The 19,585-nt window shown below is 34.5% G+C and overlaps 1 protein-coding gene across 3 annotated transcripts in view; it reads left to right on the top strand.

Annotated features, from left to right (window-relative positions):
- Ipo11 (importin 11) overlaps window positions 1-19,585 on the top strand; it is a 231,452-nt gene that overhangs the window by 45,739 nt on the left and 166,128 nt on the right. For all 3 annotated transcript variants that reach the window (XM_063258231.1, XM_063258230.1, XM_063258228.1), the window contains 7 exons: window positions 3,476-3,608; window positions 6,444-6,502; window positions 13,948-13,996; window positions 15,415-15,485; window positions 17,243-17,435; window positions 18,223-18,375; window positions 19,207-19,250. In XM_063258231.1, the coding sequence (XP_063114301.1) occupies window positions 3,476-3,608; window positions 6,444-6,502; window positions 13,948-13,996; window positions 15,415-15,485; window positions 17,243-17,435; window positions 18,223-18,375; window positions 19,207-19,250 (702 nt within the window). The remainder of the gene's footprint in view (window positions 1-3,475; window positions 3,609-6,443; window positions 6,503-13,947; window positions 13,997-15,414; window positions 15,486-17,242; window positions 17,436-18,222; window positions 18,376-19,206; window positions 19,251-19,585) is intronic.

The following is a 19,585-nucleotide window of genomic DNA, read 5'->3' on the forward strand; positions in this document are numbered from 1 at the left end:
TTAGGAAATAAGCTACAGATGTGATGAAAAATATGGTGAACATTTAAATTAAAAAGTACTCACTACAGTAAAAGATACATTATCTTTAATCCACTCACAGCATTCCTTTTTTCTTTGAATATACTTATCATATCATTCTTTGTACTTTCTGAAAGGGTTCTAGATGTCCTCCTTCATACATGTCTCTAGTTGCACTGTAGTGGCTACTATGATGTCCTATTTTGGTCTAGAAATGACCTTTTGTTTTGAGTTTAGGGAAGATTCAGAAGTTAAATGAAACTAGATCCCGTGAATAAAGTGGCAGATGACACTGTTCATTGTGTCAGCTTGAGAAGTTTAGAAGTTTGACTAAGTGATTCAGCAGGGGGCCAGGCTTTTACAAGCCTGCCTTGGTATTGGGTGGTACTTATTAGCAGCATTCGCCATGCTTTTGATCACACCTCTTAAGTGTAACCTTGTAAGTGAAGACCACTTCCAGAACTGCTTTAATAAGTGGCAAGAATATTAAGAAACATTTATTTGTAGCAAGTGGTAGTATTTTGATTAGCAGTAGTGACACAGTATCTTTCACTGTAATAAAATTTTAAAAATTTGAATATTCACCATATATTTAATCACCCCTAAATTGTACAGTGTTATGGCTTATGTTAGCTGTCCCCCAAAGCTTCATGCAGACATAGGTAGGGCTTTTTTCAGAGGTGACTGGATCTCGAGTGTGTGACTTTGGGATTGGTTCATGGTGCAATGCTAGGCTCAAGGGCATTAAGATTAAGGGTGTGAGTGCTTTCACCCTAAGTAGTTTGGATAAGATACAGGGGAGAGAAAGAGCTGTGGTTAGAGCTCCAGTGCCATAATTGGTTAGTGCATGGTACAGAAAGAATTGTGGTTGTCTCTTGTTACTTTTCCTGTCTTCTGCTCGATGAACTGTTTCTACTCTGCAATGTTCCTCTGCCAAGCCAACCTTCTTTAGAGTTATCTCATTATGTATTGAAACCCCTATAAAGTGTGTGCTAAGTAAATCTTTTCTCCTTTAACTTTGAGTGTCAGGTATTTTGTCTCACCAATGAGAGAAAAGTATCTATGACAAAATTTGGTACCAGAAAAGTGGGGTTGTTGTTATGACTATACCTGACCGTGTGGCTCAAGAACCTTTAGAATTGGCTTGTGGGAAGGAGAAGAGTTAGAAAAGGTTTGGAGATTTTGCCTAAAAAAGTAGATTTGGAACACTTTATGCTTCTGAATGGGAGATGTGGTCAGAGCTCAGAAGACCACAAAGGTGATAGAAACACTCCTGGTAAAAATCAGGCTTTTCTTCTGGGAAGGGGACTCTGTTGGCCTTTGGACTCCAGATGATGTGTGTTATACCTTGGCAGAAAGTTTGTCTACATGTTGCTCATGTCCAAAGACTTTGCCTGACACTGTAACAGACTAACCTGGCAAAAGAAGTTTCAAGGTAGTTGAATATTGAGGTGAGGATATGGCTACTTTGAGGACTTTGAGCCAGATTTATGTTGAGAATCAAGAGCAAAGAGCCCAGCAGAATGATTTAAAATTTTGTGAGTTTGTCTATAAAGGAAGCTCTGTAAAACAGTGGACTGCAAAGATAGAGCAGAGATCTTGATTGCTTAGAAGTAACAGAAGAATAGAAAAGATGGCCTGAGAGCATCACAAGAAGCAGCAGGGTACCACATTTTACATCCTTAAATTTGCAAAAGTGATTTTGTTTTGAGAAGAAAACTGCAGAGCACCATGTCCAGAATAGTGGTGGCCTAGATAATCCTTGGAATAGAATGCAGAGTACTTAGCAATCTAGACAATCAACTCCTATACCCAAGAGAGAGGGAACCCTGGTTACTATTACAGCTGGCAGCAGACCTTGGCATCATCCATGTGGTGCTGGTTTTAGATGCATGCAGAATTGAAGAATTAGGGTTTCAGGAAGGCTTCTACCCAGATTTCAGAATAAAGCCTGGGAGGACAGTCAGTGCACTCCTGAGAGGATGGTGTGTGAAGCTGTAAGTGTGAAGCCAGAGGTGCTGTGGAGACCCCAGTGGAAAAGCCAGGAATGTTGATTGTCTGAGGAAAACTGCAAGGAGGGAGCAGAGCCAACTCTAGAGAAAAGCCATGAGAGCTATAACCACTCAAAGTGCCATAGGTGGGGAGCCACTCAATCTCTTTGGCATTCATGTCTTGCCACAGATTGCCTCAGATGCTGTACATGGAACAATATAGTTTAATGTTTGGCCTGCTGGATTTTGGACTTGCTTTGGGCCCAATCTTTTGTATTGCCATTTGAAACCTTTGGAATGGAAATATCAATTTTGTGTCACTGAATGTTAGAAGTGTTTTAACTTTTCATTTGTACAGGGGTTTTCATCTAAGAGTTTGCCTTGCATCTCAGAGGAGACTTGAGGCTTGGGACTTTTCAGCAATGCTGAACCTGTTAGGATCGGCAACCCTTGGAGACGTACTAAATGCCTTTTGCATAAAGGAATGTGCATGAGTCTTTGGGACATCAAGAACAGAATGTTGTGGTTTATGTCTAGATGTCCTCTCAAATCTTCATGCACTTTTAGATGAGGCTTTTGCAGAGGTAGCAGAATATAGAGTTTGGGATTGATTTGTTGTGCAATTCTAGGATTAAGGGTCCTGGGAATAAGAGTGGGTGATTGCTGAATCAGTGCACAGATTGGATTGGTACTGCCTTAATGCTGGTAGACTGCTTACAGTATAAGGGACAGAAAGATGCTTGTCTTTCTTTTCCCTTGCTTGCTTTTGTTGTCTTCTGTCGCCCTTTGCTGTGTGCCACCCTGCCTTGGAGCCAGCTGATTACGGATTGAAACCTCTACACACTGTGAGCTGACTAAACCTTTGCTCATTTAACTTTGAATGTTAGATGTTTGTCTCAGCAAGAAAAAAAGTAGCTAAGACAGAGAGATTAAAATTAGAAAACATCAGACTGAGATGCAGACGTTAGGATAAGTATTGTTTTGAGAAACTAGTACTTAAAAGAGTATGTGTGTTTAGAGCAACAGACAGTGTGAAGCAGTGATGGTGAACCTTTGGAGGCCAAGTGCCATGTGAAAGCTGGAGTGAGTTTCGTCTTGGGAAGTTATCACCTGGCACTGTTACTCCTTTCCCAGTGTGGGCGTTGTTCTTATGTGCACTGTTATCCAATGCTGGGTTGATGGGGTGGTGGTGAGTCAACTTGGCTCACGTGCCAACAGACAGGGCTCTGTGTGCCTGCTGCGGCTTGCGTGTCATGGATTCACTACCACTATAGAGTATCGAGTATGCTTATTATTCTACATTATGGCTAAAAACATATGAACCATTGTCATAAATACTGTGATTTATTTTAAATCTCTCTGAAAACGTGCTAAATTGTAAAACAAAAATGTCTTAATTTGTAGTTCTAGCTTATTTCTTAAATCTGCTGTATATTTTGAATAATTTTGTTGCTATGTCTTTGCAGTTAGCTTCTGGAATTTATACTTTTGCCTGCTCTCTGTGGAATCACCATACAGATACATTCCTGCAACAGGTTTCTTCTGGCAATGAAGTTGCAGTTCTTAGTTCACTAGAACGAACTCTACTATCATTAAAAGGTACTTTTAAACTTGATGTATTTATTTTTGAAATGGTGTGTTTCAGAATAGTTATCTTTTGGATGGATTGTATGTTCCTGGGTTGCACTAGGAAAATAAAGGGTTAATTTTCTCTGAGGGTTTTGGATTTACTGGTTTTTCTTTTCTTTTCTTTTGTTTTCTTTTTCACACTCTTGAGAATTGCTCTTCCTTAACTTAGGAGAGCACAAATAGTCAGTTGAAGTAGAGATGTTAGATTCATATTATGGCTTTCTGTCTTTCAGTATATTCCTTTTGCATACCTCCACTTTTTTTTTTTTTTTAACTTAACTTTTCTCATTGCAGGCTCAAAATGCTTGCTTTGTGCTGCTTACAGGCCTTAGGTCTTGGAGGGGAGGCTTTAAATGAGCACACTTTTCCTTGAGAAGCCACAGGGTTATCTGAGTTTTAGGAGGTGATTGGTGGGCTGCTGTCTTAGCCTGTCATTGTTCCTGTAACATGATTTCCATTTCACCTTCTCTGGTCTGAGTTGCTGAATATATTCCAAGGCTTTTTTCCCCCTAGTAAAAAACACACATTGGTATCATTTCTTTTTTTCTCCATCCGTCATGTCTCCTGTTGCTGTTCCCCGAGACTCTTCTAGTTGTAATTTTGTTTTGCTTTGTTTTTTCCACTTCATTTTATTACATATAACCCAGTTTCTTACTACTACTCATTTTTCATGCTTCTTAGTGTTACTTAAATTTTTTTTATCATACTCTGTACCTTGGAATTTTAAATGTATACTCTTGTCACTATTACAGATAGTGGCTGTGTAACCCCCAAACTGTTAGCACTTATTTTTGTTTTAGGCTGTGAACAAATGTGTGAATAATTTTAAAGGACCTTTGGTAAATGCATTATATAGGTGGTTACACAAATGAGAAAAGACAGTTTTGTTACCATCTTCAGGACAGAAATGTAAATGCTTTAGGAATGTTTCCTCAGAAACAGTGAGGAGAATAAGGCTGATATAAGGCTTTATGTTACAAAACCATTTATGTAGTATTGTATTTAAGGGATTTTCAAGAGTTCTTTTGATTGTAGGCTTTTCATGTCTTAATGATTTCAGAGCCTATTTTTGACAAAAAACAGAGTTTTGCTTGTACTCTATCTAACCTTGCCTTATGCTTTTCAGTATGTCTGTATTTCATGGTTTTAAGTACACATTAGGTTTTTAAAGGATTCTTGTCCTGGAAAATTTTACTCTTGTAAATTTCTGAAATGAAGAAATACTTAGGAGTAGGATTTTGTTTTGTTTTGTTTTGTTTTGTTTTTTGGTAGTAGAGATTGAACTAGGGCTTTTTGTACTGATATCCCTTGCCATTTCTGTTTCGAGAGATAATGTCTCATTAAGTTGCCTAGGTGAAACCTGAACTTTAGATCCCCCTGCTTCATCCTTAAAGTGCTGGATTTACAGGTTTGTTTCATAATTTTTGTAACATGTAATCTTTATTTGAATTTACTTCTGTGTAAATTTATTATCTATTGGATATGCATGCACGCATAATTTTATGCAACAACTTTATAGGTGTTTGGCACTGGGGCAGGTAGACCATACCTACAATGACCACACAAATACATGTAAAATGATATGTGTGGTAGAGACTTTATAGTGTTCTGACAATATGATCAGAAAAGATTTCCTGAGAGAGTAGTGCTTGAGCTAAAATCTTAAAATAACAAGTTTATTAGGCAATGAGGGGATAAAGAAATGATCTTTCTGGTACTGTAGTCCAAGGTCTTATTGTGAGAAAGAGCATATCCAGAACAAGGAACTCAAATTGAGCCTTATTTTCTTCTCTTATGAAATAGTAACTTTTGAGTTATATGTAATTGGTGATTTCATGCTGAAAAATCATCACATTATAAACCTAATTTTAATATATTGTCTGTAGACTAACTCACGAATACCAACTAAAGGATGATTCTTTTAGTAAGAGTCCTTTTTTTGGTGGGGGCAAGGTCTCACTATGCAGTTCAGGCTGGCAGTGATCCCCTACAGTCCTCCTCCTTCAGCCTCTTGAGTGCTGGCTTTACAAGTATATGCCATCATGCCCAGCTTGAGTCCTTTAGTAACTTTGTGAAGTAGAATTTACTGACCACATTTTGCAGATGAGGAAGTAAGATCTGGAAAAGTTGCTCAAATAATACAGCTATAGACAATGGAACAGGAATTTATTTTTTGTGTGTGGTCCCAGGAATTAAACCCAGAGCCTTATGCATATAGGTTAAGTACTCTACCTGTTGCCTCAGCCCTGGAACAAGGGTTGAACCTAGCTTTGACTTCAAATCTGTTATCCCACTTCCTATGTACACTAGTTTGTCAGAATTATTCTTTAGATGAGATGCTTATAAATAAACACTAAAGTCTATTCCAAATTTTGCAGTAAAATTTAATTTTTATGTTCTTTTTAGGAGATATTGTTGTATTTCTATTAGTATAGCCTAAAATTAAATGGTTTTTAGCCATATCTTAAAATTTATAGAATAGAGACAATAACTTTTTAATTCAATTATTATAGGTAGAAAGTACCATCAGTTGTACAAATTAAACTGAATTCTATCTTGTAGTATGATAGTGACAGCACTGCTTTTATGGGTCAGAAGAACTAGTCTCTTGTTCCATCTTTCCCATTACATACCAATGAAATGCCTAGGGCTTACCTTTATCTATTTAAATGAGAGGATTAAGACAGATTAGCCTTCAGCTTGATTACATTTTGATTACATTTGGAATCCTTATTATAATTGCAATTTTTGTAGCTTAAAATTCAAAGAAATAGGATACAAGTAAAGCTTGCTTTTACTTTTCAGTGCTGCGTAAGCTAACTGTGAATGGATTTGTGGAACCTCATAAGAATATGGAAGTGATGGTAAGTAATAGAAGTAATTTATCTTTATGATTTGGAGGCAGTGTTTAGTATTTTTTTTTGAATGTTTATTCTTTTTTATTGGCATTCCTTTAAAACAGTTTTTACTGAGTAACCATCTTTTTACCATTCTGTTTATATTATAATGAATGTTAGAATTTTGGTTTGTTTTTACTACATCAAAGTGGGAATTATATAAAGGATATTTATATCTTTGGTATTTTTGTTTACTTATTTTTAAGTATATTAAAAATGAGGCTTTCGGGCTGGAGGTTTAGCTCAGTGGCATAAGCGCCTGCCTTGCAAGCAGGCAGTCGTGAGTTCAATCCCCGGTACCGATAAAAAGGAAAAAGACAAAAATAAATAAATAAATAAATAAAAATGAGGCTTTCGGGCCATAGATTTAGCATAGTAATGGAAGTGCCTGTCTGGCAAGTGTGAGGTTGTAAGTTTGATTACCAGTACCAAAAAAAAAAAAAAAAAAAAAAGAAATTTCTTCTGAGTACAACATTAATAGACACACTTTATGTAGTTTTAAAAATAAATGTAGGGGCTGGAAAAAATATATAATGACTGGGAATATAGCTTAGTGGTAGTGTGCTTACCTTTCCTGTCTGGTACCCAGCACCGCAGTATATATGTATGTGTATGCATATTGTGTTAGTTACTTTTTACTTGTCACAGAGACAAAACACTTGACGCCCAAAGTTGGGAAAGGAAAGGTTTATTTCTTAAAGTTTTTGGAGGTTTCAGTCCATACTCAGTTGGCTCCAAGGCGAGGTGACACGGCTGGGCGGTAGTTCATGTCGGCTGCAAATAGCAAGGCAGAAACCAGCAAGAGAATGAGATATGCCTTCTTCCTGCCATTACATCACATCCTGGCTCCACCCCTATGTGGGTGTAGTACTGACACCATCAATCTAAGCACTATACAACGAACCAGTCACAGATGCATAATGTAAAGTGTGCCACTGACATAAACCATGACATTCCACCCCTGGACCCCAGGACTCATGTACATCCTTTATACAAAAGACATTTAGTCCATCTCTAAGAGTTGACAAAATCCTAACAGTTTCAGCATTGCTGAAAAGTCCAAATCCCAAGTCTCCTGCAAGTCTATGACAAACTCTTAAACTGTAACTCCCTGTACAAATGAAACAAGGTTAAACATTTCTGAAATGCAAAGGCACAAGATAAACATTACCTTTCCAAAAGTTACAAACAGGGGAATATAAAGCTTTGGAAACAAAGCAAGTCCAACATCCAGCAGGGCAAACATTAAGTCCTAGAATTTCATGCTCAGCATTTGAAGCAATCTGGTTGCAAGCTCCAAAAGGCTTGGGTGATTCCACCTCCATGGCACTTCCAGTGATTTCAGCTCCTGCAGCTTTTCTTTTAAATCCTCTTTGCATGCTTACGTTCCTGGCTTTTCCAAACTTCTGGGATCTCCTCTACTCCTTTGGTTTCACCCTTACATCTTTACAAAGTTCCCTCTCAGGGGCACAGTGCTTGGTCTCCCAGGCCCTTTGCAGTCAAGGTGCAAGCCATCTTAACCTCAGAATTTGTGCATTTTCTTTGCACCTAAAATCAGCACCATGTGGATACGGCCAAGGTTTGCTGCCATCTGGAGCAATAGACAGGCTTTTTTCTCTCTTGGTTGTAGGGGTCAATTGCCTCGATCGTTGGGCTCTGTGAACCTGATTGTGAAGAAAAGCTTCTCTGTGTTGCCACTGCTCTGAAACCTCATGTGGCCTCTGTCACCATTCTGGAGCATGGTGCTCTGCAGCTTTCCTTTCTGAGCAAATTCTTTCACTTTTGCAGTTTTGAGGTTGCAAAGGGTGGGTACTCGCTGCTTCCTGGGATGCCCCAGGAAGGACCATCTTTCTTATCTCTATGTTTCTTCTCAGCAATCAAAGTCTCAGTTGGAACTTTACAATCCACAGCTTTACTGGAATTTTCCTTGGCCAAACTCACAGTATTGTAAATTATCCTGCTGGGCTCTTTGCTCTTGATTTGCAACATAAAGCTGGCTTAAAGCCCCCAGCCATAGCCATGCCACAGCCTCAACATTTGACAGCCTTGAAATTTACTTTTTCAGATTAATCAGTCCATTGCCCTTAGTCTCAGTCTCAACAAAGACTCTGGGCATGAGCAAAATGCAGACAAACTTTCTGTCAACCATAACACACATCCTGGGGAGTTCAACAACCAATGCAGTCCTTCTTCCCAGCAGAAACGCCCCAAGCCTGGTCTTTACCATGAGGCTTTCTATCAGCCTTCTGGTCTCCTGAGCTCTGACCAGAATCTCCTCTGCAGGGCATCCTAAGCTGCTTCATTCAGCTCTATGCATCCAGGCAACATGTCCGAACCTTTCCAAACTTTGCCCACAAGCCATTTCCAAAGCCTCTTGAAAAACATGGTCAGGTATAGTCACAAGAAAACGATCCCACTCCTTGGTACCAAATTCTGTCTTAGTTACTTTTTACTGGTCACTGAGACAAAATACCTGACACCCAAAGTTGGGAAAGGTTTATTTCTTGCAGTTTTTGGAGGTTTCAGTCCATACTCAGTTGGCTCCAAGGCAGGGTGGCACGGCTGGGCCGCAATTCATGGCGGCTGCAAACAGCAAGGCAGAAATCAGCAAGAGAGCGAGATATGGCTTCTTCCTGCCATTACATCACATTCTGGCTCCACCCCTATGCGGATGTAGCACTGACACCATCAATCCAAGCACTATACATGAACCAATCACAGATGCATAATGTGAAGGCATAAGGCCTGGGGGCCACAGACATAAATCATGACATACATGTATTATGTGTAATATATGTATGTATATGGAAAAAAACTTTTAAACCCAAAGAAATTATGATGTTTAATTGTTGCTGGCATATAACCGTCTGTATACGTTCTTCAATGTAAATTACATAGCTGCATTTTTTCTTGCCTAAATGAAATGGGACTCACATGAAGATGCATATGGTTTTGCAGTAAGCTATGCTCTTCTAAAATGCCACTTTCTGTAGATTTCCTAAAGGGTTACAAAGGATTAGGCTAAAAATGCACCAATTTTGGAGTTTGAACTTTTTCAAAGGGCAAGTGTCTTGCTGTGTTGCTCAGGCTGGGCTAGAACTTGTGACTCAGCTTCCTTGAGACCTGGGATTATTAGGCAGGTATCACCACTGAATTACCTCTAAAAGATTTAAAAAAATGTATTTTATATATTGGAATGATAGTACTGAAGCAGTGGTCTTACTGTTAAAAGTTTAATACTCAGTAAATGTGTATTATCATAGTGTGATAAGCACTTTGTTTTTTAAAAGTTCACATGGTTATTGTTTTGGAAAAGAAGAGAAAAATCATTCACAGTTTGACTATCCAGAGACATTGCTAAATTTATAAATACTTTTAAGCATCTCGTGTACATTCTTCTAGATGTTTTCTTATTCTACCTTATATTAATGAAACCATATTCACATATTGCTGTTATCTACTTAAAAAGTTTTTTAAAGAAAGTATTATGAATAGTTAACTCATGTCATTCATACTGTTATTGTTCATATTTTTAAATATCTGAATATTTCTAGAAAATAATGTTTCTAAAAAGTTAATGTAAGATTCCAGTGTTTTACTAAACCTAATCACCTATAGATGGACTTTCAGGTTGTATTCAGGTTTTCACTGTAGATAAAAGCTATTAGAATGATACTCCAATTTGGGTACCTGTGCCACATACTATTAAACTTATAACTAGATACTTTGGTAAAAATGGAAATGTTGGATTGAAGTGTATGTTCATGTGTAACACTAATGCATAATATCCAAATTGCTGTAAGATACATCAACCTGAGTTTTAAACACTGATACATGTTTGTTTCCATATTGCCAAAAAAGCTTTTCTAGAAATCAGCTTGACAGTTTCCTTAGTAGTCATGTAATTCTGTGAAGACAGGAATTTATTTTATTTACTATTCATTCTAGAGCTTGGAACAATCTTTTCAATATAATAAATGCTCAGAAGTTACTTGTTGAATGAATGTGTATGTGGTGATTAAAAGCAGTGTGTTGGAAGTTTCAGGAATTTTATGTGATATTATCAAACACCATAAACTAATATTTGAAGCAGTGTGTCTTTTTTTTTTCTTTAGTGAAAACCAATTGATTTGTATTTCTTTAAAATGAAATAGTGGTTTTCAGTGAATAACACCAATCAGTATTTTAGTTTGTTTATTTTTATTTTTTGAGACAGAATCCCACTGTGTGGTTCAGACTGGCCTTGAACTCTCTATGTAGCCCGTAAATTCATAGCAATCCTGTGCTTCAGCCTCCCAAGTGCTGATATGACAGACACACTCAACTGGAATTTTGTAAACTTTTAGATTTCTCTTGAGTCTTCTCTCTCAAATTATATATTATCCCTTACTCAGCTATATATAGTGCCTTCCTCTAACATTTAAGATACATTGACTGTTCTGAAAGACGGTAAAATTTTAACAAATTAAGGATAGTTTTTCAAATTATACAGTTTTAAAACAACTTAGAAATTATGCTAAAGAGAAAATCTAGTGGTAAGATTGTAGGGCCAGGGGCAGGCTCATTTGAAATTGAGTCTTAAATTGCCCTTTTTCTAATGTATGATTTTGGTTATTTACTTATTCTCCTTGATACTCAATTTCCTTTTTGGTAATTTGGAGATGAAATAATCATACCTACTTCATTGGATGTTGTGATGATTAAGGGAGATAATGATTTCTGTAATGAGCTTGGCAAATAATTAAAATGCTCTATGGATTACAATTTAATGATTATTTTAATTTGAGTTTTTGTTTTATTGTGTCACATTAGTTAAATTACTTAGGATTAGTCAGCTGTCTGTAATTCTGTACAGCTGATTATCTTCATGAGCTTGCTAAAATTGATGGCCTTTGTGATTTTCTAATTTTTTTTAAGAGTACCTGCTGATAGTATCTGTCTGGTAGATACTGTATGGGACTGTTGGACCCTTTTATAAATTTCAGAATATATATGAGATCTTAGTGATCTCAGTGTTTTCTTGTATTGAAAGTTTTTGTTCTTTCATCATTCTATAGATTATTATATTGTTAATCTTCATTATTTGTCACTCTCAACTGTATTTACAAAGACAAATACTATGAAAATGGGAGAGTGATGAAATTGCTAAAAGCATGATTCAGTAATGAAATTAATTATTGTTCTGCATTTTTCTTCTTACATTGCCGATTGTATTAGGTTTCAAGAAGATGTAACAAGACTACAATGTCCTTTTTTTCTCTAATTTAACACATTGAGAGTTGGGATTTTTTACATTTCTAGTCTGAAATAGCAAAGAATAGAAAGAAAACTGACAGAAGAAGATTTTCCTAATTTTTAGATGATTCGGATGATATATGCCCTCAAGACTGAGAGTAGTATTCCAAACTTTAATGATGGTGGGGACATTGATTGTTGAAGTGGAATCTTAAGCATTTAAGATTTCAGATGATGATATTCTACTTTAGTTTCTTAAACTGAAAAATTGATGAATTAACTATCTCAGGACAAGGAGGAAAAATGGCATTTTAGAGTCAGTCATTCCTTGGGAAAGTCATCATTATCCAGTACTTTGTGATAAAAACTACATGATCCCATTTGCTAACAGGGCATGTGACATTTTATGATATTTATATACCTAAATATATGAATTTGAAGATGTCTGCTTTAAGTTGTTATTATTTTTCTTCACTATCATTTGATATTTACTTATGTAGGTTATTCTTAACATGCCTTTTAAGGTATATAATAAAAAAATACTGGTTCATTAGACCAGCTGACACTTGACAGTGCTTGTTTTTCTGTTAGGACTGATCTCTGCTAACCACTTAACAGTTTACCCTGAGTGCTTTTGTGTACTACTGGCTATGCGTAGCTTCACTCAAGCAGGTGTCATTTCAAACAGTTGATTCTTGTTTGCAGGAGAAACAGTCACATGTCTGTTTATTATTGACTATTTTTGCATACTTTTTATTTAGAGTATTATGTTCACCTTTGATACTTGTTTCTAGTGAATTCTAATAAGTTATGGTTATTTATTTTTACTGATTTGTGTTTTTTATTTGTGAAAAATAATCTATAATTTTGTGCTTAGTCTGTAAAAACTCTTACAGTATGTTACATATAATTTTATACTTATCCAGACCTTGATGATATTCTTTTACAATACAAAACAGACACATGGAATAGGAAGGAAGTGCCAAAAGATCTGCAAACAAGTGAAAAAGGGAGAAATGTTAGTGTATCAGAGAGGAAAAGTCTGTGTTATGAAATGGAATGACAAAAAAGATGGCTCCTTATTGTCAGCTACTCATAATACCGAAATGATAGAATTTGAAGAAGAAATGAAACTAGAAAAATTACAGTAGTGGTCAGTGATTATAATAAATAATTCTGTAGGTGATGTTCACAGAGTTGACTAGCATCTAATAAGCTATCTTGGAATTGAAAATTGAGGGAAAATATTATCATAAAATATTTATGTACCTTCTGAATCAATAATATGGAACTTGTTACTTACTAAACACAGTTGGTTAAATTAATTAATAATTTAGATTAAGTCTAATAGACCAAATAATTGAAAACTGGGATAGCAAAACACCAAACACCACTGGGATAGCATAACATCCATCATTATGTTAAGTGGTAGTTTTATTGAAATTTTATCATCCATAGGGAAAAAAAAAAGGACTTAACAGTGCAGAGTGTGTTGTTCAAAGAAAGACAAATGGAAAAATAATTCAGAAAGAGACTAGATAATACTGTCCAGATTATAGCATTGCATTGTGTGTTGAATGTTTTAAGATACAACATACTCAGAAAAATTACTGAATAACATTTGATCAAGTTCTTTTTTATATTTTCTGTTAATTTATAAAAATTACAAAAATATGAAGTTTTAGTCATCCTGTATTTTAATAATTGGACTGGTAAGTGGTTCATAGTTAAAGTTTAAGAACCTTTGGTTTACATGATTGGTATTTATTTATTTATTATTTTTAAATGCTATGGATGAATTCTGGGATAGAGCAGTAAACAATTTTTGACTGATGAGTCATGTAATAGGCAAAAAAAATATAGGTCAATAGATGCTACAAGATTTGTGAAGAAAAACATCAAGGTGTGTAGAACATTTAGTAAAATGCTTAATGAAAAATTATAAATTTGTAAAAATGCTTTGTGTAAGTGAAATGAGAAATTGGAGACATGAATCACTACAGTTATTTTCTTGTGGATTTGTTTATAATAATAAATTTCTTACACCACCTAATTTTAGCTTATTTTTCTTCTCTGCTTTTTGTTAAAAAGATGGGCTAGGTTTTAGTTTTCTTGAAAAAAGAATGAAGTAAATGCTTAGAGTAAACTGAGACACTTTAAAATGTGTTCTTTTCTAGGGTTTTTTATGTGGAATATTTGAACGTCTAAAACAGTTTCTGGAATGTAGTAAGTACTTCTAATTCAGTAGTTTTTAATGTTAGAGTTCTTATTCATTAGAACTTTTCTTTTTTCATTAATAGCTGTAATTAATGAAGAATTAATAAGTGCTCATGCATTCATCTTTACTCATTAATAGCTCCCACAGTCAAAGCTGGAGAAAGTGTTTGGTCTGAGTGACCTATTCGTTGAAACAATCTGAATGAGCTCTTAGATCTTATTAGCCTGTATCTGACTAAAATTAATATCTTATATCTTGGGAACATTTTGCAATTAGATTGAAAGCTTATGTTGGAATTCATATACATGTCTTATCCTGAGTATATAGAGAATGTTTTATAAAAATCCTATTTTGTGTCCATTTCTTCTAATTTCTCCTGTTACTGTCCTTTCCCAGATGCATAACTATGATAGTCATGTACTTAACAAATATTAAATGTATATTGTATGTCAAATGCTATTTAGACCCTATTTCTTTTAGTATGTTTAATGTATCACTTTGATACTTTTTTTCAATGATACCTTTATTTTATAAATTACTTATTAACTCCTATTGTCTTCACTTTAGGAACCTTTGTAATCTTTTGTGCTACACAGAATTTGTTGTTTGTATTTTATTGTCCTGGTGGTCTGTTATTCTCTTCCTTGTGATTGTAAACATCTGTGTTCAGGAAGCACACTTGCACTCCTATACTGTGTGTGTGTGTGTGTGTGTGTGTGTGTGTGTGTGTGTGTGTCTTTCAGTCTGTCTGTCTTAAATGTGTGTGTATTTGGTGACTGTCTACCCTGAGAAAATATCTCAGTCTACTTACTTTCAGGGGAAATTTTTTTGTTAATCATTTTTAATTTAGTAAAAACATTGTTGATACTGTTGCCAGTCATTCCCTTGGGTACTGTGCATACAAAGATAAATAAGCCAGCTCTTACGGTGTAGACAATTGGGAAAAAAGTAATTTTTTTCTGGATATTGCCATGGTGGGTAGCAGAAGGAAGAAGTCAGTACAGTGAGATAAATGACAAAATAATGTGGAGAGTATGATGAGAGAACAAAGGAATTGATGGACTGATAGATATTAATCCAAATGTACAAAATTGCACCAGATGAACTACCAGGAGAAACATGTCAGAAGATATAGTAAAAATGGTAGAAGGTGATACCCTGAGTCATTTATGTTGCTTGAGAAATATTTCACTATGGCTGACTTAGTCTTTCAACATATAATTCATGATTTATCGCTGAAATTATTATTCTTATTTTAAATGGGTTCAGTTCATATTTTAGTATTTTGTACAATATGACACTCATGATTAGTGTGTCATGCATTTATTAAATGCAGAGATAACAGGGAATATTTTTCTTGTAGGAATTTAGTGTGTTTTTAGACTACTGTAAACTTGTACTAATGCTTATAATGTATTTTTAATAGGTAGAAATATAGGTGTAGATAATGTCTGTAGAGACAGACTGGAAAAAACCATCATTCTTTTTACTAAAGTGGTAAGTTTTCTTTTTACCTTAAGCATGTTTTCTTAAATATAACACGCCAAAAACTTTATTGGGAATGAAAATATTTTGATAGTCATAGACTTTTATTTTAATGTAAGAAAACTTGTATTTGGACTATACGAAAGCGAAAGTTAACAGTTCAGTTGAATAGGTCAAATATAATACACTATGACATAAAGTCAGCATATTCAAAATGACTATCAGATTATCATCATCAATATCACATATGTGTTGAGTAGAATTTGTGAGCTCCTGTGCTAGATGATATGAATACATTTTGGATAATTTTTTTTTATAATGTATGACATTTCAGGTTTGGAGAATTGAGAGACATGCAAAGAATTGAGTTATAACAATGAGGGTGGCTTGACTGGTTTACAAAGTATTTGAAGTAAAATAGTTATTTAAAGACGGATGGGAATATCTAAGTTTGTAATATACTTTCCCTTTTTTATTGAAGGTTCAGTATTAGGGTTGGAATATTTTGTTCATGGAGAGCAGAAAGAAATGAGATGATTTTATTTTGGTACTTAGTTACATTTAGTTTAAGTTGTCTTCATTTTTTTGTATTCCAAATAGCTTCTATAGGAAAAAAACCACTTAATTTTCCAGGAACCAATATAAAATTGACTTAGATCCTGTGAGTTAGATTAGGATGACAAAGTTTCTCAATAGGGTTGGACAGTGTGTACCAGTGATATTTGGGTGCATCTTTGCTACCAGCAGTTCCTGCTTAGTATGTCTATTATATAAGTAAGATTTAGAAAATGTTACATGGTCTGTTTTGGAAAATGCATTAACTGACAGCCGGTTGGATTTTCAGGTTCTTTTAGTTTTCAAGGTAGTAATATTGGACAGATGATATCTGTAAGTTAATCCATTTTAGAACAGGTTGATAATTTCACTTATAAAATTTTTATTTATGATCTCTTTGTCTTACTCAAAACTTGTGAACTGGAAAATTTCAAATGTACCTCCAAATAGAATTGATTTTAAGTTATTACTCAACCAACAAATGTCACTATTCAGTCATGGTCAATTAATTCTGTTTGAACTGTGCTCCCTCGACTCCCTGCTGCTTATTTTAAAGCAGGTCCCATATATTATATGTTGTTATTTGTCAATAAACATCTCTAAATGTCTCTAAGCAGTAGCTCTTAAAAATGATCTTAATCATGGTTATTACAGTTAAATGTAGTAATGACTTTTGATGTCATTTAAATATCTAATTAATTTTCAGATTTTTCTGGCTGTCTGACAGATTTTTTATGCTTGATCTGTTTTGTTTGAATTGGAACTCAGTTGGGGTCAGTTACCTTTCCATAGTGGAGTGGGGCTTTTTTTTTTTTTTTTTTTTTTTTTTGAGATAACAGGTCATTTCCTTTATGTAGTGATTTTCATATGTTGAATTTGGCTGCTTATATCTGTTTTAGCCATTGTACTAGAATAGAAATAATAGAAAATTCTTGTTAGGAAATATAATGTGAAAAAAATTCACGTTATAAACTGTGCTCTAACAAGGGTTATCATGTTGTTCTGGCAAGTGTGAGAGCCTGAGTTCAATTCCTGGTACCAAAAAAAAGAGAGAAGGATTATCATACATATAAAACAAACTACATACCAGTATGCATAATCTCCCTATCAAGGTTAAGCACTTACTAAATGTTTATCAGTAGGGGTATAATTGGAGTAGGATTAGATTCCAGTATGAATTTGGAGAAAATACATTTTAGTTTTTTTCTTTACAGCTTTTGGACTTTTTGGATCAGCATCCCTTTTCATTTATTCCTCTAATTCAGAGATCACTGGAATTTTCTGTAAGCTATGTTTTTACTGAAGTTGGTGAAGGCATTACTTTTGAACGATTCATTGTCCAATGCATGAATCTTATTAAGATGATTGTCAAAAATTATGCTTATAAGCCATCCAAAAATTTTGAAGGTAATACTCTATTGGTAGATTTTTTTCATTTATTTTAATGAAATAAGTAATTACTATTTTGATATAAAATTTTCTTGGAATTCATTTATTTTAGTATGAAATTAAACTGCTGAGAATGAAATAGGGCGAAGGAGTATAGTCTTTAATATGTAAATATCAGCTTTTAAAAAAAACCATAAGATGAAGACTCATTGGAGTTTAAGGATTAGGAATTATATACAATAATAGTCACTGCAGCTGACATTTAGGCTACATTCATTTGAACAGTTAGAAGTTTTCTCTAGCTTTATAGAAAGAAAGTGAGGTTGCTTGAAGACACGTTAGATTATTAAGTTAATTTGAATTTATTCTTTTTCATATCTACGAAAACCAGTGAGGAAGTTTGTGAGTGAGGGAGAGAGTTATACACTATGATATGCTGTAGTAAAATATAGCACAATAATGTATCAGCTAAAGTGTTAAGAGAAGGCTTTACTAATGTAAGTGTTTTTTGAGGCAAGCCATTCAGGTCAGCTTTAAACTCATTTTGTAGCCCAAGCTGGCCGCAAACTTGCAGTGATCCTCCTTCCTTAGCCTCTCTAGTGCTGGGATCACAGGCATGTGCCACCGAACCTGGCAGTAGGTGTATAATAAATAGTATATGTAAATTTACTTGCAATAAAAACAAACATTTAGACATGAATAAGTATATGTTCCTCTGGGAGTTTATTTTTAAATTTAAGTTGTATAATCCAATTTAGGTAGAATTTTTCAGCTGTGCAATTAACTTGGAATTTTATTTTTCTAGATAGCAGTCCTGAAACTCTTGAAGCCCATAAAATTAAGATGGCCTTTTTTACGTATCCCACTTTGACGGAGATATGTAGAAGATTAGTTTCTCATTATTTCTTATTAACTGAAGAAGAGTTGACGATGTGGGAAGAAGATCCAGAAGGGTTTAGTAAGAATTAATTTTTCTGTTTTAGTGTGGCTTTTCTCCTTCCATAAACACTTACCAATTTGAGTGATAGGTATAATAATGTATTTTAGGATGGCACTTTTCTGGAAATTTTGATTTTCAAAATTAACTTAGCCTCACTTTGTACCTATCAGAACAAAGTGAGAAGCAGAGAATAAATAAATGATTTGTTCAAATATGATGGGCAAAATTTTGTCCCAAAAATAGACCTTTTAGTTTTTTCAGTCATTATTTAAATGAGTTGAGTTTAAAAAATATAATGAATGTTTAAAATTCTAAAAATAAGAAAGGTAAAAAGTAAAATTTAAATACATTTAAGAAATTTATGGGACGTGTGAATATTTATTTTAACCTGAGAAGTATGATTACTGTTGAAATGATTCTAGGAATTACAATGTTTTATCAAGTGATATTAGATACTCTGGAAAAGACATTTTTTTAAAAAATGGTACTGGGAATCAAACTCATGACTTCGTGCTTGCCAGGCAAGTGCTTATGCCACGGAGATAAATCTCAAGTCCAAGACATGTATTTTGAGCTTTCTTCCATAAAGAATTTTTAATGAGAGCAAGAATGCTTATGGATTTAATAAACACTTGATAGGTGATTGATACACAGATATAATCTGTAGTTTATATTAAGGAAATCTGCATAGGCTTGTATTCGTAAGAATTTGCATTTAGTAGTATGTTTAAAACCATTTGTTAAACTGTCATAGAAATGTTGTTCAAATCTTTGTTTTCCAAAGTGGGATTTTATAAATACTATTATTGTGTATCTGGTGAGCATCATTTGTCATATTTTTAATTGCAGCAGTGGAAGAAACAGGAGGAGATTCTTGGAAATATAGTTTGAGAGTAAGTATTAATTGGAAGAAGAATTGATATGGGAAAGCTAGGCTTTTCAAAAATTTTCAAAAATTCTTAATGACACTGACTGAAAATTCCAAACGTTTAGTCAAATAGACAATTGTTTATAATTTCAGGAAACTAAACTTGAAAATACTTCATTAAATTTTAAATTTTTTTGAATTTTTATGTTTTTGACATGGTCTTACTATGCAGTCCAGGTAGGCCTCTATCTCCTGGTGACCTTCCTGTTTCAGCTTCCCAAGTGCTGGGATTACAGGCCTATATTATCATGTCTAGTTTAAATTTTGAATTTTCGGCTGAATTTTTTTTTTTTTTTTCTT

Source organism: Cavia porcellus, unplaced genomic scaffold (genome assembly GCF_034190915.1).
Source record: "Cavia porcellus strain 051 isolate PalLab524CR breed Dunkin Hartley unplaced genomic scaffold, mCavPor4.1 scaffold_11, whole genome shotgun sequence".
Lineage (NCBI taxonomy): Eukaryota > Metazoa > Chordata > Mammalia > Rodentia > Caviidae > Cavia > Cavia porcellus.